The 23,685-nt window shown below is 38.6% G+C and overlaps 1 protein-coding gene across 4 annotated transcripts in view; it reads right to left on the bottom strand.

Annotated features, from left to right (window-relative positions):
* Positions 1-23,685, bottom strand: part of PLPPR5 (phospholipid phosphatase related 5) — a 119,871-nt gene that overhangs the window by 12,604 nt on the left and 83,582 nt on the right. For all 4 annotated transcript variants that reach the window (XM_053985271.1, XM_053985270.1, XM_053985273.1 and 1 more), the window contains 2 exons: positions 11,116-11,248; positions 8,591-8,841 (listed from right to left, as the gene is read on the bottom strand). In XM_053985271.1, coding sequence (XP_053841246.1) covers positions 8,591-8,841; positions 11,116-11,248 — 384 coding nt within the window. The remainder of the gene's footprint in view (positions 1-8,590; positions 8,842-11,115; positions 11,249-23,685) is intronic.

Below are 23,685 nucleotides of genomic sequence, written 5' to 3'. Positions count from 1 at the left end.
GCATTTTACATGAACCTGAAAAGCCTACAGAAAGTCAGACAAATTGGACAGTCCTATCCAATTACTCTCAGTCTGTGTATTTATTTATGAATGCATAGAAATAAAGAGACTGATTTTTCACTGGGCACTGTTGACAGTAACAGAAAAATATTTACCCTGAAGTACTATTAGTACTATTACAAGCTGCCAGGCAGAATAAGAAAGGGAATACATAAAGACCTTGTTTTTATTTGCAAAAGCCTTTCTTCCTTATACACCATTTCTTAATGTGACTAATTAGTGATTTGTCAAAAATCAGTGAAATGGTAAAAAAGTGTCAAAGAGCAGTGAAAATTGAACTAAATTCCAGCATCTACTTTTATAAATATAGTTTCAACCAGTGAATATAACAGTAGTTTCAACCAGTGCTGAACTAATACAACCCCATGCTTCACACAAACCAATCTAAATGCTGCAGGTTTTATGCATCAGACTGAGAAATCCATTTGTCCTGCTGCAGTCTAATTCTCCCTGTGCAATACTACTGAATTAAAAGCAGTGCCTGATAACAGAGCAGCTCTTCTGCCCTAAGAGTGCATTAGTGACTACCAGATTTAATCCAGCACTTTCCAAGCTCTGATGAGCCAATAGAAGAAATTAATACCAAATATTTGACTTTCCATTATCTTGAATCTTAGCATTAAGACCGCTTGCAACACCCCTCCTCCCCACCCCCCAAAAATTATATTTCAACTAACAAGATTTTTGACAAAATAAGTTTCTACTCTTTGCAGAAGATGTTTCTGTAATTAAACCACTGAAACCCTAAATCTTTAAATTTTAAACAAGATTTAAGTTTTTAAACAGAATAATGCCAGTATTTCCTATGGGGTTTCACTAGAAATTCCAAATTTGTAATGCCATCACTCTGGACTGCAAAGGAAAACAGATGAGTCTGCACTGAAGAACCAGTACCACTTCTTTGGCCAACAAATGGGCAGTCCTTTAGGTTTGTTTGGGGATCTTTGTACTGTCTGAAACTTCGGTGGCATTTACCAAGGAATCAGTTTACAAAGTTTACAAAGTGCTGCAACAATCCAGCCAAGAAGCAGTTTAGAAAGTGTGGTTGTAGTTACAATAAATTAAGTGAAGAGTAGTGGTCAGTGCTTGTCTAAAACGAGTAACGTCTAACAATATTTTTGTTCAAAACACTAAAGAAAGATCCATGGCTTAGAGGATGAAACAAAGCTTAATCTTCAAATAACATCAGAGAAGTGCAACACACAAACCTTCAGTGTACTTTATATGATGAACAGGAAACCAGTAGAAAGATTTCCACTAATTCAGACAAAGGAGAGGTTTGGAAAAAAAGAGTTTTGGGGTTTATCTTCAAGACACATTCTCCTCTCTTCTTCCTAGATCATTTCAGAAACAGTTGACTTTTTTTGCTGATTATTCTTTTATCTTAGCTCCTTGTAATTTTGCAGGCTGTCTTCAGTGAGCTACTCTTACCATGTGGAAAGGTGATAAGAGAACTGCAACTTTAATATCCAGCTTTTTAGCCCCACTGGTTTTCTCCAAGCTATAGACAGTACTGCACACTGAATGAATTCAGCAATCACCTGGTTTTGGGAGTCTCATTGTTCTACTGGATACTACCACCATTATCCACACTCACACTATGTGTTAGGACAGCTGGTGCTAGGAAAAACACTGGAATATTTTTAATACACAATAAGAAAATCAAATTTCAAATACAGCTTGGGTGAAGTTGACATAGGGGATTTAGCAGGAAGCTATCCTGCATTTAATTCTGAATTGCATTATATTAATTGAAATGACTTCTGAGAAGGAAAAGCTTGCTTGTTTAAGGAAAGTCAGAGTGACACATTTATCTGTAACAACTGGTCATTGCCCAAGAAAATTATCTCCATTTTTAATAAGACAAAACACATTATAGTACAAGTACTTGATTCTGCAGTACTTCAATCACATTTTAACATTTTTAATACAAAGCTGAACCCAAAAATGTTCTGCATAAAATTCTCTGAGTGTTTTTACAACAAAGCATGTCCTTCAAATCGCTACTCAAAGCACAGAGGAAAAGCAACCACAGATTCATGCTGTGCCTCACATGAGTTGAGACCTCCATTTGCCAAGTCTCCTCCTTATATGAGCAGTCATGGTTGTCATGCCCAGCTCATTATTCAAAATAACCCAAGGGTTCTGCCAGCATATCTATCTTTTCTTTAAAGAACAGGTACTACTCATGTAAGGAATAGCATTATATTAATTACAAGAGAATCAATAAAACAGGCTAAACTCTCCTGAAACAAGAGACTAAAGGTCTGTATTTGCAAAACTCTATATAGCAAATATAGCCTCCTCCAAGGAAGGATTCTTAGATACCCATTTTTAAACTTGGCCTCTTGCAGATCTAGTATAACATATTAACAGTCAACTACCTGATTTACACTAAGAATAAAATATAATTAAGCAGCTGTTTTCTTCTTGATTCTGGTGGAAAAACTATAAACCAGCACATTCAGTAATTGACAAAGAATAAACAACCTAAAAAGATAACAGGATGTTTCACTCACTTTTAATAAATATTAAATGCAGTATCAACAAAGGAAAATAGCTCAGTGATTTAAAACATTAGTAGGAATGCATGACAGTATAACTTTTTACAGGGCTAAAGATGTTTACTGAACAATTTCATCTTCATTTCTTTTAAGAATAAAAAACTGGGGGAGGAGTTTTCTAATGAAAGAAAACTTTTACATTAGTCAACAGCAAGACCAGCAGCAGAGATTTTGTATGTAAGGTCAAGGATTGATACAGTAGTTAGAATTAATATAGCAGGCTGCACATTCCCCTGCAACATCAGAACCACAGTGAATCTTCTCTCCAAGAACTTCTGCGATCACTGTTCCTTTTCCTGAAATAAGATTTTAGTATTAAAAGATATACAGATGTCACCAGTAAGCAGACACAGGCAGAGAGACATGTAAGGAGGTGGACTGTTACCTGATAGCACAATATAACAATATTTATTATGTTTTCAGAAAACCAAGCATTTGACCTTCAGTCTTCAAGATACTGGAAGTGAAGCTGTAAGAGATCCTCATAAATTTAAAGAAAACCTTTAATTGAAGTGGGTTTGAAAATATGAATTTAAAAGAAATTATCACCTTCACCACCAAAACAAAGCAAGCTGCGTGTGAAGTTTCTGATGTGACTGGCTCAGGCCACAGTGTAAGGAACAACCATAGCCTTGGCATTTAGCTTCTACTGGGAAAGTACTTCAAAAGTGTCAGGTTGCAAGTCTCATGTGAAGTTTGTCCTAAATCTACTACAAATAAAATAATTCCAAAACATGTTAAGAAAAGAACAGGAACTCTATGTAAAGTGCGGGACAAAGTGGATTCCTGGGCTATGCTGCAAGCTCTTTCTAGGCATCTTTCAGCTATCTTTAGGCCCACCCACACCAACATCTAAGCACACAAACACAGGTGTAACAGGTCCCAGAATCCCATTTTAGCTACATTGGAGCTACACATCAGGCTGGGTGCTCCAGCCAGGAGGAAAGATAATTTTCCTTGCTGATTTCATCAGCCTGGGGCCCAGGGATGCAGGTAAGAACATCCCTTCTGCGTCTGCTATTTCATTTCTCTCTGACTTAGATGCCCTGGGAGACTGACAAAAACCAATCCATCAGTGGCAGTGAACAATGACTCATAAGGCAACAAGAAGAATAAGGAAGAAATCATTGTACAGGCACCCATCCCAGACAGCACTTCAAACATAATTTATGTTTTCTTTTGCTTTTACAATGGGTTAGCATTAAAGAAATTATCTTGAACTATTTAAGTAATATAAGTAATGTTATAAATGTTCCATCCAAGGAAATTTTCAATATCCATCAGACCTACAAAAAGAGAGACACATATCAAAAAGCTGAAAAAATAGTGGGCTGTTGTAGTCTACAAACAGGTTCAGTGTTTACTTAGAATTCAGTTTGACAATCCAAAATCTTTTAAGCTTCCTTTGGTAATAATTAATGGGTCAAACTATTTCTAGAGCAAACCAAAGTCATGTTTTCAAATCATCTGGGTCCTTTTTTACTGTCCACTGATGTTTCTTTTAGTGTTTCTTAAGCCTCCTCCAGCTTCCTCTATATGTTTCGATCTAATTATTTATGACATTAGACCAAAATTAGCTTTCAAAGTCCAGGGATGGCTTGGCAAAAGGAAAAGAAAGCTCCAGAATTCCAGACCTTACTATTAATTTTCCCACTATAAGCTCCCCACAGCTGTAACTGTAAAACAACTGGAAAAGATAAAGAGGTATCTTTCTCTGTACCGAGACCATGAGACACCTATTACAAAGGCTGTTTTCTCGAGGATCTGAATTGTAAAGAAGAGCTGACTGACATGACATTTATACAGGTCTTTAGAAAAATTCCTGGATCAAATGGTAATATTATTTTATTATTTGGTCTGAAAGAAACCAATGCACTCAATTTGTGAAGCTCATGACATATGTTTTATTATCAGTATTGAGGGATACTTGCTGCACCAGATACTGAAAAGAAATTCCACATTCCTAGCACTGTTCCTGAAAGGCAGCCAGAAGAATCCTTTCATTTCCTAACAAAAAATGGACAACAAAGTCAATTCAATGAGGTGGCTCTGCTAGTCCTTTTCCTCCTAAACACTCCCTTAAGTCTGTCTGAGAAGCCTGTCATGCCTTCACCAGCTGCCCATTTAGCTGGAATCTAACAGGCACTTTAAGACAAAGGACAGGCGAGACTACACCTACACCTATAACTGGATCAAGGAGTGACACTGAGGAGAACGTCACCATGTTGCCAGAACTGGTACCCAGACTGTCTTGTTGTCTTTTCCCAGTGACTTATAAACACACTGAACAGCAAAATCAATGCAGCAAAATGACAGGAGCAAGAGCCTTGCAGAAAACATGATCACAGGCCAAAGAAAAGTTCTGCAGAGAAGAAAAAATTACTTGTAGGCTTTACAATCTGCTAGTCCTGTCTGAAGTCATGGTTGAGGCCAAGGGTTCAGAGTACAAAGCAACAAAAGCTGCTTACAGACTTAAGGGCTGTGTCCACTATCAAGACATGAAGCCTGTTCCTCTATCATTACAAACCCAAAGCAAGCCTGAAATGTGTACAGTAACACAAAGTTCAAACACAACCCTACCCAACTGCTTTTGTGCAATGTAATAAGAACAACAAAAAAAGGGCAAAACTTCATAGAATTAAAATTTCCCTTGAACTACAGCTAGCCATGACCAATCCCCTAGGTCTGCACTACCAAAGGATAATTTTTAGTGACAAGTCTTAAATTTAAATATATGGGATTAGACTGACTAAATCTTCATATATCACTTTGAAATCCTAACAAAAAAAAGACTCATGACTTCTACTTCCTGTGTCTCAATTGTGGAAAACACACTAAGTACTTGGCTGCTTCAAAACTCACCTCTAATTGTCCAGGCTAGATCAGCTTATGTATATAAAAATGTGTCTTATACAATTATATACTGTTTAATTTGTCTGTACTGTTTAATTAAAGCTGCAGTGTTTGCCTTAATATCTATGTAGCAAATATTGTTCCAGCTGGGTGAATTGCAATGCTGGTAAGAAATGAAAGTAGATGCAGTCAACTTATTAACCCAACTCAACCAAAACCAAACCAACGATCTCCAATAAGATCAGAGCAGACACCTAAGGAAAAATCCAGGCACCAGCCAGATTAGTTAGAGATTTCAGAACAGATTTACAGTAGTTCATTTTGAAAACACTGGTACACTGAAAAGTATAAACCTGAAAGTCTGAAGAAGGAAGGCAATGCATGTGTGTTTGGAGCAGGGTAGAGAGCACTGCCATTCAGTATTTCCATTGCTAAATCTCTCTTGATAGGTACTGGAAGTAATGGAGGTAAACACTACAAAGCTCTAAATACTAGCAAAACAGCTGTTTGAAAACGACTGTACTTTCAAGCAGGAGGGGAATTCTGAGTTACCATAGCAGCCTCCCACTCTCAAAAGGGAGAAAGGGGGGAAAATGGAAGACTCAAGAACTCAGATGAAAAAAGAAGCTATTGTTAACAAGACAATATGCACAGATGCTAGGTGATAAGGATGTGACTGCACTTAAATGGAATGAGATAGGGGAATTATTAGATAAAGCATAGGTTTTGCTTCTAAATTAGTTGATTCGTGAAAAATCACACAAGTCTAAAAGCATTTACTTCATCACCTTGGAGAGCAAGGACCCTTGGGTCAGCTCTTTGTGTGTGTGTTTTTTTTTTCCTTTAAGCTGGTTTTATTTTGTGCCCAGCTGGCTGAAATAACCAGGGAGGATTCCATAACAATTTCTCCCTCTCTTCAAAATTTCTGTTAACCAAAAAGAAAGAACATATTATACCAAAGATTATATGCTAATGGAACAGTGAGTAATATATGGAGATCTTTATGTCCATGCTCTCAATAACTGTTGTAGCATGGCTCATAGAAAGATGAGGCTACTGTTTCAAATCTTCTACTCCAGTGAACAGTCATGAGAAAATTGTTGTTTAGGGCCAACTATCCTGATAAACATCATGGCAGTGTAAGGACATGACCCAAATATTGGAACATTGAAATTTTTTTCCCTTGGAGTGTAATAAACAGTATTTTTAGTTTCAGCTATGCTTAGAATTAAAAAAAAAAAAAAAAAAAACAGCAAAACAACGAACCTGACAATATTGTAACAGGAACTCAGAAGTCCTGAGAGTAGTTAATAGTGCTATAGTTAAATGACAGCAGTGTCAAGCACCATGCAGGAGTAATGACATAGGATATATTAACTTCTATAGTTACTGAAAGAGTAAATAGTAATGAAATGGATCTCAGCAGCTTCAACTTTTTATATTGCTAACTATACATTGACCACAGACAAGGTCTGCATAAAGTATTCTTACTCATGTCAAAAGCCACTTATATTAGGTACTAAACCTTACTGATGTCTGCTTTTTGTTTTTAAAATGTATTAATACTATTTTACTTCCTGCTTTGCAGTAGCTGAATAGCTGGTTTCCTAGTTATTCTGACTCTTGGCAACAGTAGAAATCCAACTTTACAGATGGATGAGAAATATAGGAGTAATTAAAATAAAAAATTCTGAGTATTTTCTAAAATAGCTTGCATCAAATTTAGAATGTTTTATCCTTAGATATCTCCCCAAATAAAGACAATACTAGAAGAAGATTTGTACTTGCCTCAAGTTAGAAAAAAAATATTATTGTTCATCTCTTATTTGCAAACACTTGACTGTGCTAACTGATGATCAACATCTCTTAAACAGATATTGCTCACCAGGAACCTGGTAAATGTTACCATCAGTGCTGCAGATTTTAAGCAACTGGTTCTAAAAACCTGTGTAGAAGCACTGAGTTGACACACTGAGGCTGGGATCTTTGCCATGTTGTTAAGTATCAACTTCTAGATCAGTCAGGAATTAAAAGCTGGCTCAATTGGTATGTGCTGAAAAGCAATACACACTCACACACATGTATATCTACATGTGCATATATACACACACACACCTTTGGGCAGGCCACTGTTCAAACACTGAGGGAACACAAGGGCTCCTGCAAGGACCACAAAGCTCCACACTCCTGCCTAGTTTCCCACTGACACTCTGAAGGCAGCCCTGGGCTCATCCAAATGGCTGCAGAGGGCTGTGAGTACCAGCACAGGTCAGGTAAGACACTCCCACACTCATCTGCTGGGGAGAACTTGTCCCCAGCAAAGGAACAAGATGTGCTTGCTCCTGCTTAAGACTAGAATGATATGCACTCCAAACTACACCGGAGTTACTTGAGTGAGACTAAATGGTGACTCTTCCTCTCCCTTGCACCTCCACAACCCATACAACAGCTCTGATCCAGGCAGTCAACACCAGGATTTATCCCAGTGCTGTTCATCACTCCCTGTAAAAGAGAGGAGAGGGAAAAAGGGGTGCATTGTCTTGTATCCCACTTTATTGCACAATAAGAGCCAAACTGACTTTGCATGAGGTACCTATAAATACCAATTCTGATACCAAAAGACACACAGGGATATTGAGAAACATGCAGAGATCAGACATACATATAGCTCACCCTTCTGTTTCACCTCACCAAAGAATATGGCCATGTGTGATTCTATTGATCTGCACTGGGTTAAAACACAGAGAGGTACCACTGCCAGTCAGAGGAAATCTCTACCCTTACTCCTTAGCACCCAGCAAAGGATTGTCCCACACACCCTGGAAATGGGGGGAAAGTAAACCAAGGAACTGGGTATCCTAAATCCATAAATTATAACCTTTATGGACAACTTGTCCTCTTTAGCATTGTCTTGGCTTTCAAGGCTCAGAAACCACTACGCTTTGTCAGAATTAAGCCCAATGAATCATTCTCACAGTAACCCACAGGTCTGCATGCAGAAAATCAGCCAATTTTGGGCCTTATTTTCTGCCCATTCCTCCCTCCTCCCCATCACAGTGTCAGGCATTTGCTCTCAAAAAAAATAGTGATATTAAATAATATAATATACTTACAGCCAGATACATAGCTGCATATATGCTTAGCGCTGCTTCTTTGGATGGGAAAGTCTTTCTGGCTTTCATGATAAGGTCTGGATTTCCAGTACAGGCATGTACGCTACTGATGAACTGGGTATACTGTTTACATCCAAGTGCTGTATAGTTGGGTTTACAAAGTGCAAGAAAATGGGGTGCAAGATTCCCTGTTACTACTTGTCCAGCATTTACAAAGATGTCCGTAGCAAACAGTCCAAATGCATAAATTCCTAAAGAGGGAAAAAAAGAGTTAAATTTCCTGACAATTTATAGTATTTATCACAGCAATAGACCAGCTTCTTCCATTCAATAACATGAAAAATCCTCCTAGGTACTGTACCCGAAAGACTATGGCTCATGCTGGAGATGGTATTTTCCTACAAAACTGTAGCAGCAACACTGCATGTACCCACACACCTGATGTCTCTCCCATCTTTCATAGGAACACTCACCCTCTGTGCAAGCAGCCTGCTTTCCTAGGTCCCACAGCCATGCATATCCCCTGTTTGGATCAGCTGGCTTTACTGGTGCCTAACTTTTGCCCATGTTCACTAAAAAGACGTGACAGAGGGAAATTCTTCACCCGATAAATCTGCTTGAAAACCAAGGTCAGATCCTGATGGAGAAGTAACTTCTGAAGTCATAACACACACTGGAAAATCTTTTTTCCCCCCTTGCAGCTGTAAAGAATCTAAAGTACTGAATAATTCAATATTGCCCCCCCTTGCAGCTGTAAAGAATCTAAAGTACTGAATAATTCAATATTGCCATGCACCAGTTGTCTTCATCTGCCTGCTACTGGGTAAATCTCAATGCATGGCATATTAATCACAGTATCAACAAAGTGAGCTGAAGATTTATATATTTGAGGAACTACTTATGCAAAAGAGTTTTTTTAATCAGACATATCAGCAAAGCATTAAGTATATATACTCATTCATTAGAATGTAAATGCATATATCTGATTACTTAAAACAGATTTCTGCCATTCTGAGGTCTCTCTCTATCCTTTTGTAAATAGAAATTGAGCTCTGGAAGAACATGCAAACACAGCAGCCTGACTGGCAGGCAAAGCCAGTGGATGCTTGTTCCAATTCCACCTGAGCTATAGATTTCCCTCTGTATTTCCATGGGCAAATCACATTACCTTTCTCATACTCCAATTCACTGTGAATATAGGGTGAGTTCTGGAAAATCCCAGTTTCATGGGGCATTATGAGGACTTAAATGGATCAACATCACAGCAGACACAAACACAGAGTTTATTCCACAGAAACATACAGTTACAAAGGTCAGGATTTTTTCTTAGCAAAGCTAGAGGCCCAAGGCTGATTTCTGGGATCCTGGCTGGTCAGCAATGTCACACTAATGTTAATTCCTCCCAAGATGCTAGACTCTGGTGAGCAGCACATTGTGCTTGGCCATGTCACTTCACAGAAGGACCTTTCAGCCAGTCCCAAGGGTGGGCACTGCACAACACAGGTGGACACATCACTCTGGGGGAACATCATGGGTAGCAATGCCTCATCTGCTGGAACAGCAGAGAAGCCTTTGTCCACTCCTGCCACCTCTACCTAACTTTTTTTTGCTTCTGTGAGGAAAGAAGTGATGGGGAAGAAAACTCAGGCACTGATTACACAGAGAGGAACTGGAGTGGGAGGAGCTCCTCATCATCACTCTGCACCTCCTCCAAACCTATACAAGACAGTCTCCTTACAGGGAGCAATTGCACTGTGGGAAGGCAGGCACAGTTGCTACACAAACACTGCAAATACAGACACAGCTGCACATGCCCTCCCTCCCCCTGAGACTGGGGCACACAGCAGGATTAGCTGCCCCAAGGCTTCATTCCTCCAGCTGTTTCCTTCAGAGGCAGCCATGAGAGAGAAGTAAACAGCAGAACTGAGCCCTGCTATGGCATCCCTACATGTATTAAAAAGCAGCATCTGGAAATGTCCAATACATATTCTGAGTGGTGGGACTTCTCCCTCCAAACACATTTAGAATGAACTAAATAGAAAAGATGACATCTCATAGCTACTAAAGTCAATGGGGGAGTTTCAGCTAAAACCAATGTAGCATGGATTTTGCACAGTTTTCTGCAGGGGATTATAATACAATATCCAGGTTAAGAAAGCAGCTAAATTGGCTTGGCTTCAAACACACATTTATATCCCAATGTCCTCAATTTTGGGGGGTGGGTGTGTGTTTACGATCAGCTATAGATATGGCACAAGGATATCACCTTTCCCCACTTCAGGCCTGCTGGTTGTTTTTCTCCCCTAGTGATCTCAGTTTTTTCTACTTTTACTGCTGTTTCTGCAACTGTTTTTTAATCCAAACTTCCAAAAGGCTTCATTTGCTACCTATAAGGAAATTGCACCTGAGTTAAGACTACACACGAAATGTTATACGGTTATCTGAATATTTTCCCCAGGTCAAAATTAAGACACAATTGATCACTCTCACCATTCAGAAAATGAAAGCAGAAATTTTGCTCATACCAAGGAATCGGATGGTCCTGCGCATCAGTGGATTTATATAACAACAGTCTCCAGTTAATATTGTTTTCTCTTGGTTTTCAAAATCCTTTGTAGCTAACTGTAGACAAAAGACTGCAGTTTCTCCAACGATAATCTTAGGGGAGGAGAAAAAAGGGGAGAGAAATGGTGCATCAGATTACAGCAAGTAAAATACACTAATATTACAGAGACAGACATCTCATCCTAAAGAAACAAGAGCAAACCAGCACAAAAGGCAGCATAACTGAATCAAGTTCTGTACATTAATCTTCTTATGAGGGATATATGCCTTATGGCTTGCTTTACTTTATTTGCCTTAAAAGAGAATAAATTATTACAACCAGGATTTGTAGTCAATATAACATAACCTAGTTTCCAGGATGAGGGGAAAGAGAAAGATCTGTTAGTTCAAGAACAACAGATCACATAATGCCCAAGATCTGGACCAAAGTAAAGGCCTAATCCTGCAAGATGCTGAACATTTCAGTTCCCACATGGCATTCACTGGCACTCAGCACTTCACAGGGTTGAGCTTTAAATTTTGAACTATGATAGAGAGAAAGGGGAAAAAAATCATAAGAGAGCTCCTGTTCACATCAGACGTTTGATTTGCTGGGATGTACTTAAGAGGGTTTGATTCACATTTTGCTATCTAAATTTATCAAGTCTGGCTTTAGCTCTGTTCCTCATGCTTGAACAAATTGTCACCACTGGTATTTTAACATTAAGAATGGCCTGTTTCATGTTCACTCCACCAAATTAAAGTTCTCAATGTTCACATATCATTCACATTATGGTTGGCAAGAAACCATAAAAATCACCAAATGAAAAAAAAATGTATTTTGAATATAAAATATCTTCTCTAGGTTATGTATTTACCTGTACAACAAAGCATGACCTTTAATTTATTCACTACAATTATGGATTGAGACTTGATAGCCAAAGCCAAGACTTTAAGCAGATATATGATATAAAGCTTTATGGCAGGGATAATTTAAAAGCAGAGCAGAAAGGTCAAAAACTGACCACTGGATTCTAACCTTGATTCACTGTGGGACTCACAGGCAAGGCCCTTCCACTCCTCTACATGAAAAAACTAAAGCTTAGTGACAGGTACCTCACACTTTGATCAACAAGAATGAAGACTACCAAAGTGAAATCTTAATACTCCACAAACACAAGCAATAATGCAATCAAATCTGATTAATTGCTGAGGTTTTTCTAAATCTTTGTCCTAACAGGAAAAGATAAATCTTTTCATATATTACAATAGGTCTGAACAGTTCTACAAAATAAATAAAATAATCTGTGGGAACTGGCTTACATGCACATTTTGTTGTCAACAGGAAGGATGCAATTAATGACATTCCTTAACTGTTTGTAGATTATGCAGATACCCTTGGGCTAAACTGTGGAGGAAAGTGCTATTTATAAATAATGTGGCACAAGTAACAAAAATAACTCTGGAGGCAAGTATGTAAAAACCAAAATTTAATTTGTCACCAAAACAGTCATTATCTATTACTTTAGACTGGCTTCAGATCCTAGTGGAATTTTTAGATAAAACAGAAATTTCAATACCTGAACTAACAAATATCCTCTCTCTGTTGTGATGCAAGCAAATTTCCAGCCCAGTGAAGTAGAATTTCTTCATCTATAATTAGTATATGATCAGTATACATGAAAAATAATTCAACCTTGAATTCAAGATCATCCAATTTATGAGAAGGAGAATTCAACCCAGTGATCCCTATAGCTCTCATGAAAAAAAAAACATACCAAAAATATCAGTTTTAATGTGATTCATAAAGGTGAGAACAGAAACACGAATACTTTTACTGTGAGTCACAGTAATGCTTTTCTTTCCTCTCAAGGACTTGGAAACCTGAGTAGAGTCAGATTCTGCCCTTAATTCTTTCTGCCAAACTCAATAGATTTCAGTAAAATTTTCACAGATTTTGAAACTCCAGGAAAGAGCAGAATTCAGCACAAAGGAAGCATCTGTGAGATACACTGCTCAACCTTTTGCAAGAACACTCAGAGTGCCAGCAAGCTCAACTCTCCAGCTCTGAGCAGAGACTGAATCTGCTGATCTAAGAATAAAGGTTGTCTTCTAGCCTGGTAGGGAAGCTGGCGTTTACTAAAGAGAGAACTGCTTGTTCAGTTATAGGAAAGGAGATTCTCACTTCCAGCAATGTCTTCATCGGCTGCATCTAGATCTTTGCTGCTGACAAGAGTTTTTCCTTATTACGTTTCCTGTCTTTGATGGTGACCTGTATGAAGAAAACCCTCTGTTCCAAGAATAGCAGCATTCAAGTTCTTAGCTGAACAAGAATACTCTTAAGGGTGGGCACGTAGGTGCAAAGGTCAGAAGGATGTGGAATTCGGCTGAAGACAAAACTTCTGCTACAGAAGGCCTAGTGCTCTACTGTCAGAAGTAATAGGAGTCATTGAGCACACAAGGCATTCATCTCTATGCTTCCGTGGATTCGCTTCGATAGAATCCTTCTAGAATTTGGCAATAAATACAGCTTCTTTATTTTTCTGTACTGGCAGCTCAGCTAAAGCTGTTCTCCTTCCTCCATCCTTCAGCACAAGCACTGCTCATCTTAATAATCAGCCTATTGATGTTTCAGAAATGGAAGAAAAATCCTTTTCAATCTCAATAAATCCCAGGAGAAATTCTTCTTCCCAGTGCAATTCCTTCCCCTTCTTCTCTCCAGCATCACTGGCAATAATCAGCTCTACAGGGCAGAGGAAAAGGAGAGCAGTATCTCCCCTGCACCTTTCAGCAATTTGCATGCCTGGTATATTCCTGGAAAGAGCAATTTCTGTATTCTTGCTGGCACAGGAACCACCATTACCCCTTCCACTGCATATGTGAGCTGTAACCAGCCAACAAATGACATTTAATTTAACAGAATTATTTGTGTACTTCTTCTCTAACTCTTGGGGCAAAAAGTTTTTGGAATATTCCAAAACTGTCAGTGAATGGAGAATCTGAATGTTCTGACAACATAAACGTCTGGACAAAACTACACAAGTTCAGGTACAGAAATACGATTGCAATAAAAAAGAGAGGATATTAGAAGCATCTTTTACCTTACTCTACCAGGGTCATACTACTTCAGATCACTGTACAAATTTCCCAAAGGTATGTATTAAAATTCTTAGCTCACAGATATTTTAACGGTTGTTAAAAGCAGGGGAGGCCATCCTTCCCTAAGGCCATCCTTCCATTTTGACATACAGCTACAGCATATAAAGTTTAAGGAGAAGAACAATTTTCATGTGAAGTCTGACAGTACAAAGTGCAGGCTCTCCAGTATTCTGAAGAACATATGTATAAACAACTTGCAGACTCCTTAGATAAAAACAGTGTATGTAAGTGCTGCAACTAAGAACAAGACAAGGATGAACATTTACTCTTATGGAGGCATATAAAAAATATTAACCTAGCAAAAATGAAATTACAGAAGTTCCTGGAACCATCTCCATGGCAATCATATCCTGTCTGTGATGTTACAATCCATTTGACAGCCAGGAACAGAATCTGAGAGGGATGAGATCTAAAATTAATATTTCTTCTTGTTTCACCTCTTAACTCCATATTAATATATTAGCTGATTGATTTTCATTGTGTGTTTATACTAGTAATACATTTTTTGCATTTATTTTCACCTACCTAATACCTGTCCCTTTCCTTGTTTTCTTCTTAGGATTCTTCTAGCATTTTGCACACATTCCCTCTACTGATTGCCTCCCCCCAAGTCCAGGTTTTTTCTGTATTAGTCATTTTTCTGAATCCAGGCAAGCTGTGCCTAGTTTTAGCACTGCATGTCGATTTAAAAATCTAATTTGTCCTTCTATCCAGTATATTCTTAACATGGTTCTAAATTCTGCATTCTTTTCATCTCAAAATGTCAAGCCTGACTCACTCCAAATATTAGAGCTAGAGCAGCTCTGACATTGTTGATTTTTCAGTAAACTGACTCCATAAACAAACCTCCCCTAGTGTCTCCTATGCTCTACAACAGCCAGCACCTATATATGACCTTAAATCTGCACTTAAAATAATAATGAGGTTTACTTTATGACCTACATTCTCATATATTTCACACAACTCCCTATAATGCCCCAGGACTCAAGTGAGACTTAAATATTCACTTGCATGACAAGATATCTCAGGGTACATTAATATGTTTAAACAAGATAAATCCTGAAATGTAAGGCTGATAATCTCTATTTGGGATTACGGAATAATTTTCTGTGTATACAGTCACAGACCTTTCCAGCTCAAACCTACTTTAGGCTACACAAATGTTCAAGAAATATTTCACACAGGCTAGAGAATGTCAAAGAATACACAATTCCCTCTCTGCCAATTCTCAGGGTAATGCTGTAACTACAGCAACCACTTAGATAGATGAGTAACACTGAAAAGTCGTTACTGCATTAAAAAGACCACTAAATATTCATCCATGTGCTCAACTCGTCAAGTTAAGAACATTTTACAACACTGTGCATTGTAGTTTCTCTTCTGACTTCGTTTCATTCATTTTGTTTCTCCCATTTAGGCATGGCTTGAACAGTAACCAAGGCTTCTATGGGACCATCTTCAAGAAATAACCTTGGGGGAATGAGCATCTCAGGCAGTCCATAGCTCTGCTTTTTTCTCTAGAATGAATTTCCTTGTTCTTCCTTATCAGGCAAGAAAGGAAGGTAGGAAATGGAGCTAAAAATCTTGGGAATTATTTACATATCCCTAGAAAATTGTTATCAATTAAATTGCATGGCCTCCCTATTAATTTAACTTACGAGTTCCCACTTAGTGTGGTGCAGATCTCCTCTAAAAATATGTCTTCTGTACGCTTTGTTATTTTTGCTCTTTACCTTGTCTTTTTAACTTTTGAGACCATGGGCTATTCCTGGCCTATTTCCTCTTTAAAAATGCCATCCATGTACCAATGAGCACAGTGGCCTCAGTTTGGGAAATCCAGCAGCATAAACCTTGGCCTTTAGTGATGCTGAGAGTAAAGCTCCACTCTCCACTCGAAGCTAAAATTGTTGAGTGAGGTGACAGCCGTGGCAGGAAAAGCAGCCACAGTATTTCCAGCAGTAGCAATTTCAAGCTCATTATGTAGAGCTTTCCCTTGAGGCCATTTTCTTTGTGTTTTTCTTGTTCTCATTGCTTCTTGCTTACTTAAACTGACAGCAAATGCCCTGGTCAATTTTCAGAGAACTACATTTTCTGTAGTAAGAAATGACCAGTAGCTCTGCAGAAAATGAAAAAATAAATCCTAGATAAATCTGTGTGGTATTGATTAAATAGAAAATATCCTCTCTTGCATTCAACTTGAGGATATAGGACCATACTGCATAGCAGCTTCTAAAGGTCTACAGAAAAGATGTAAAAAAGAAAATTGCTTTTGTAAAGAAAGATATTGAAAAAAATACTCAACCTTTTTGAGCCTATAAATTTTGTTTTAAAAATATGTATTCCCCACATTTTTTGAGAAAAAAATACTAAAATTCAATACATTTGGTCATGTCCACTTACAAAAGAAAAATGACATTAAAAGATTACATCTCTAATAGTGAAATATTATCTGCATTACTTGGCTCTCTGTAGTGTGGAGTAAGGCTATATGGTACTAAACAGTAATGTTACTTTTGATATGAACAAATATTCTTTACTTCCCTTTTTAATACACTGTAGACATACTTAGTATGTAACAATGGTAAAGGCTGCTTTCTTCACAAAGACTTTAGTGGTATTTGAAAGCAAGAGGCACATGGTAGCCAAGCATTTATAAGCAGGGAGCCAGAAATGAACCACATGAGAACATAATCACAGAGACATTAACAACTTCATCATTCACTGAATTATCTTCATTCATTACCACGTGAGAGGAAAAAAAATAAGTATTTTGAAGTACAAAGTCTCTTAAGAGCTTCCTTTTTTCCTTAACTGAGCAACTGATCATGTGTGCCAATGGCAGCTCCTCTGGAGCCCATCTGTGGTGTCCGATGGGCAAAGCGCCTGCAGAGCAGCACCAGGGCTGACACCGCACAATGCCAGAGCAAAGGTTGGTCATGGAAAAAGTCATTCAGAGAAACAGTTACCATGCCCTGCTGTTCTGAGAGCAACTAAGAGAAGGCCTTGTGCCATCACCAGGGGGCCGCAGCTGGTGACATGTGCGAGCAGGGCCTTGCACGGCACTCGATGCTCCAGGACTGAGCATTGAGCACACAGCCCAGGGGTGTGCCACCCTGCCGCCCTGCATTCAGCCCTCTCCACCGCTGCATTTGCCATTGCAGCTCCTGCCTGCCCTGCACACCCAGCTCTGCATTCAGCCCTCCCCACCGCTGCATTTGCCATTGCAGCTCCTGCCTGCCCTGCTGCCCTGCCCTGCACACCCAGCTCTGCATTCAGCCCTCTCCACCGCTGCGTTTGCTGTTGCAGCTCCTGCCTGCCCTGCCCTGCCCACCCAACTCTGCATTCAGCCCTCTCCACCGCTGCGTTTGCTGTTGCAGCTCCTGCCTGCCCTGCCCTGCACACCCAGCTCTGCATTCAGCCCTCTCCACCGCTGCGTTTGCTGTTGCAGCTCCCGCTCATGTCTGCTGAACCTTTCGTACCAGTGGGACATGAAGAACATGCAGCTGCTCTGCACTGCAGCTCTCCAGGCGATTAGAAATGGCCAGAATGTGAAGAACATGCTCAGGAGCGCTAACGTGGCAGTCTGGGGGCCAAGTAAGTGTCTGGCACCTGGTTCTAAAACTATCCAAATGCTAGCAGTTTTACAATACTGACACAAGTATTCTTGCTGAACACATTGCAAGAGGTAGTAGATAGGAGACATTCATGAGAATTCTTGCCCATGCATCAAGCTTTTCTAATTTTAAAAAGTAACATAAAAAAAGCTAGAGAAAAAATGTTAATCTAGAGAAAATCTCTACATCTAAAAAAAACCCCTAGTAAATGGTGAGGAGAAGAGAGAAAAATTAATTCAAAACTGCCTTCTAAAGGTATAAATTCACATCTCAAATTGTGAAGTTACTTTGGGCTCAAATACTCCAGATAAGGTTATCATAGGAAATTCTTACAGTTTTAAAATTGTTCTCATTTTCTTTTTACAAAAAACAAGGATGCCATTATGTAAAGTTTGCGAACTCCACACTTCACAAACACACCTCCTTAGGAAAATGAGTTGTAATAGGATTTTAGTCTCCTGATCTCTGGTGGATACATGACAAAGGCTGTTGTTAAATATAATTATTTCATTAAGGAGTTTGAAAAAGAATTCTACATCAAAATTTTTCATTTTTCTCAAGCACTTAACTTCAACCTTTAAAATACTGTGGTATTTGTGAAGGAAAAGCAAAATGTTCAAAGCTCTTTGATTTATCTTCTCTATTAGAAGATTAATTTCATGTATGTTCATCTCTGCACTCAGCTGAATCAAGGAAGTCTTCCATTGGACTTTGAGTGACACATGTGGAGAAGACTCTGGTTCTTTATGACCTGGCCTTGGAGAATCCCGTTGCTTCTTCACTGGCCAAGAAAACTGTACATTGCTCTGTCTGCTGAAGCAGACTGGTGTCATAACCCTTCTGTGCATATTGAAAACATGACTCCTTGATAAACACAATACCAAAGCATCTGACACCCATACCAGTGATCATTTCCAACAGCAATGTTACTCTGTATTTTAAGCCTTAGGTGATCTATGCAACTGCGCTTTTCTACCCAGAATGAACATTCAATTGCAAAATTGAGCATAAACGGCCTTTCATCCCTGTTTGAATAAAATCTGATTACATAAAAGGCATCTCTTAAAGATTCCAGTCACAAAGTAGTGGTTTTACAGTCAGTATATGACTGTAGCCAACTGTTCTCAGAGGCTCAGAAGAAGGAGAATATCTGTATTTCTTGCTTTTTCCACTGTCTTACTTCTAGCTCACTTCTACTCAAGGCCAGATATGTTTTGCAGATATATTATTCCAGAGATCAGTTCAAGGAAAGCCACTTTCACTGAACTGCCATTGCCATCAAACAAAGGAAAATGGAGGACCAAACACTGGAACAGTGTAAGTACCCTGTGTTTTAACAGAACTATGAGGAAAACATGCTGTACATAAGATCAATACCTGTAAAATTCCACAGTTTTTTTTTTTTGTGGCAAAATATTTATGTCTACAAAATATACACACAACTGGTTTATTACTTATGTTTATTATTATCAACTAGTATTTGATTCATAATGATAAATTTAAGTAGACAGCTCAATAAAATAATTCTAAGCTTTTTATTAAAATGACCTTCAAAATAAAATAGCTCTCTTTGTAATCACATAAGTAGCTCCACTCTACTAATAATGGCCTCTTCCTTTACCATTACCTTAGGCTATAGTATAATAGCCAACAAATGAAATACATCAAGGTCAATAACCTTTTCTAGTTGAAATCCAAGGTAGCAACCTCACTAACTTCAATAGGAGCTGGATTAGTTGTGAAAACTGTGGCACTCTAGGTTAAGAGCAACACCTCATCCAAAGTCGGGAAATAGGTCTTAGATATGAATACTGTCCCAAGAAAATAATAAAACAAAACTAGGAAAGCAATTCAATTTTACAGAGAAGCAGTGTCAAATATTTGAGAAAGAGGTTTAACAGGTCAGATAAATCAGAAAGATAAGTCAAAAAATGCAATGCCCACTCCTGAACACATTAACTTATTCTTCTAATTAACTTACATTCTTCTAATATACTTCATCTCTTTACATTGTAAGTATTACTGCAAAGAATCCCGATGTCATTAAAAGTGAGTTTAAAACACTTTAAAAGCCCATACATAGAAGCATTTGGTCTAAAACTAGGACTTATTCTGCCCTGTCTCATATTAGGGTTACTTGTGAATAATATGTGCATTCAGCATAAAACCAGCAGTAAAATCACTCAGTAACAAACCCTGACAGTATTAATCCACACTTCCAGTGACTCTTGAGAGCCAGGAAACAAGTGACCAAATAGAAGCTTTCAAGTAGAGAAAAGTAGAGACGGCACCTTGCAATGACACTTGAGTAACACAGTCAGAGAGAATGACTCTACAGAAGTTAACTTTTCAAGCTTCACTGACCAGGCAAACTCATGATGCTATTCCCAGAACAGTCACTAGAGATCTGGTCAGGGAGAAAGGATCCAAAAGAAAAGAGGTCAGACGCTCTTCTTGCCTCACCTCAACTAGCAAGCCCAGATACAAAACAATGGGTGACCAGTCCCTCTGCATCTCCTCCCTCAGAATTGAAAGCTGTCATTTCACAGTGTGCAAGTATTTCTCCTTACAAATGTTATTATAATAAATTAAGATACTGAAGTGATGTTTATTAGAAACAGAATCTTAATGATGTCATAGAAGTGGGGGTAGAGACCTGTTTATGAGCACCAGAAGCTTTAATAATTACTTATCCCTGCTCTTAACAATGCAATGGGAATGAATTAGCCAGCAAGCTTTTTCACAAAACATTGCACAGCAGCAGCATATCCCATTTATTTGATAAATACACAACTAGAAAGACTTTCAATAATGATACTGTATATTCTGTAGATCAAATATGGTGGATTTTCTTTATGGTGGGTTTCTCTATGGTGGATTTTCTGCAAATATGACTTGCACCACTTTTGTCACTCTTTCAACTCTGCTACACAATGTCTATTTTACTGCTCCTGCCACAAATCCAGATGGCTGCAGATGTGCAGCTGGCAACACTATGTTGTCTGACCCTGTTTAGAAGTTTACACAATGCAGTGCTTGAATTAAGAGGAAGTCCCAAGTGCCCTCATTGGCACAGCAGCCAACAAGCTGAAACAGGAGTAGCAAGAGTGGGAAATTTCAGCAAAAATTTCCTAGTACAGGAAATGCCTACAAGACAGAGGGGAGATTGTATACTTTACTGTGAAGACAGCAGAGCATAAAAACAGCTCTTTAAGGCATGCAATGGTATTCTCAAAACTAATTGCAAAGTCTATTGGCTGAAGTAAACCCAGCTACTCTTCTTCAATATGTCACTGTATCTCTTTCCACTCATGAAATAGTGCATAATGGTTTACCCTAACAAGGATCATCTCCTTTGCACAGATCTGTAAAATAATAGTAAATAAGCTGTTGGCTTTATCAAATATCTTGAAAAAAACTCAAGTGGTGAGAGAAGTGTTTTAAGGATGAATGAGTCTATTTAAAATACTTAGATCTTGTGAAGCTCTGACACTGTCTTCAAAGCAGACTTCATAATAGCTGTTTTTTGGTCTTCTCTGTGAAGACAACAAAGGATATTATATAAAATACATACTGTTATATAAATGTACAAACACTTTTTTAGCCAGGTTTGGATGCAATCTCATTATTGGAGCAATTTAAATTATTACAAAGAGAAGTTCAATGTGTGCTGCAATGAAAGGTGCTTGCACACATTCAGTGATAATAATTTAAGTATTCTGGTGTAAATGAATAAATTCTTTGAGGCATTACATTTTTGCTATTGTTATTCAAGATTAAAAGTACATGTGAACTAAACTATGGATACAAGTCAACCATGTAAACATGACTTTTTTTCTGGCAACACATTGTGCATACACACTTGCATATGTAAGCATACTCAGTTTTTTAAAGAAATAGTCTCTGCTCTATGATTTCCATCTACTCCTCATCACACAACGATCACTATCAATTCAGAAACAAAGAAATACCGAGTAAAACTGCAGTACCAACTACTAAAATGAATGTAGTTCCAGAAAAAGATTCTATCAGCACCAAACTCATTCACACAAAGCACTCCACCTCAGGAAAGCCTTGTGATTCAAATAGCACTGAAGCATGTGATTAAACTCCATCAATACCAAGACAATTCATTAAGAATACCAAGATAAAAAAATAACAATCTAGCTCTGGTATAACTGATTGTGCACCAATCTCCTAGTGCTTTACAGAGAAGCCTAATTTCACAACTGCCATTTGACAGCTAGGCTTTAACAGCTACATGTCCATCCTGCTTGAGTGCTCAGATCCCTTTACCAAGGGAAAGCCTGACAGAGCTCACAGCCCAGCTCTGTACATTCATTCTGCCAGCTGCAGATGTCCCCAAACCACTCACATGGCCCAAGGTCAATCTGCCTACAAATCTCATCTGCCTTTGCTAAATGCCTGGAAAGAGTCCCTGTGACTGACTGAAGCCCTGACTTCGGTCAAGCGTGAGCACTTGGCAAAGGGGCCCATCCTAACAGCTGGAATGTCCCCACACCATCCACATGGAACATGCTTATGGCCTACAGCCTCATGCAGCCCCAGCTCCCAGCTCCCCTGAGCCTGTCGGATGCTCAGACTCACATCTGTGCACTCGGAATGCACTATGGCAGTAGCCTCAGGCCTGGCCTCATGGCAGAGCCTTGAGGGACAAGAACACTCCTCACAGAACAGGAAAAGCAGGAACTGAGCAGTGGAGAGGCTCTGGACATCTGGCTCAATCTGTGCAAGAATGATCAAAGTACCATTAATAGTGCCAAAGCTTGGGCATGTCCACACATCGTCGTGCACAGAGCTGATCTCCTGCACAGACCTGCCCCTGGTAGGTCAGGCTCAGCCACGAGCCATCACACTCTGTGAGGTTCCCTCTTCTCAGCAGAGCCCTGTCATGGACAGCCTGTGCACACACTCTCTAAAACCCAAAAAACTAACACATCCTGAGCTAAGTCTTTGATTAAAGAAGGTTAAGCTCAAATACTTCACCTCATGCTCCCTACAGGCTGCAGGTTCATGTTGTTGGTTACTGCAGCTCAGCTGGCCCATGATTATGAAATCTTTAAGCAGAATTCATTCAGTCATGTCAGAGCCCTAAATTGCTACAGACAGGTCACAGAAATCCCTATTACTACCCAAAATAACTATACTGGGAAGCTGACTTCCACTTACTGATTCTAATATTTAGTACTTGATTTATAAAGAGCCAAACTATACACTGATCAAAGAAATGCCCAAAATATTACTCAAAATTTGAATGATAAAAAATAAAATGTATGACTGATCCTTTTTACAGATAGCATGAAACATATCAACCTAAAACAACAGGTGTTTCAATATGCTGTATAGAGAAAAAAAAATAAAATCTGAATAGCAGAATATTGTTAGGCTGACTATTGTTAGGCTAGTTTTTGGTAGCTGCTTTTTTCTTAATTATTATTTAGAAAACTAAGAACTCCAAATGCCTTCATACATACTCTTTAATCTGACATAGATGAAAGGCAAGAAGAAATAACAGCAGAAAAAGAAAATATTTTTAAAACATAGCTATACTACATTTATAATTTATAATATGCACATTAGCAAGTGCATATGATAATGAAATTTTCATATAAATATACAATGTCTAATAATTCAACAATGGATATTTATAATGCATTTACACAATACACACAAAATTATAGATAATACATTGTCCAGACTGGCAATCAGAAGTGGAATCCACAACCCCAGTTTTCATACTGTAAAACCAGGAAGGTT

Source organism: Vidua macroura, chromosome 9 (genome assembly GCF_024509145.1).
Source record: "Vidua macroura isolate BioBank_ID:100142 chromosome 9, ASM2450914v1, whole genome shotgun sequence".
Lineage (NCBI taxonomy): Eukaryota > Metazoa > Chordata > Aves > Passeriformes > Viduidae > Vidua > Vidua macroura.
Note: the sequence above shows the minus strand (reverse complement) of the source record. Positions and strands in the feature narration are given on the sequence as shown.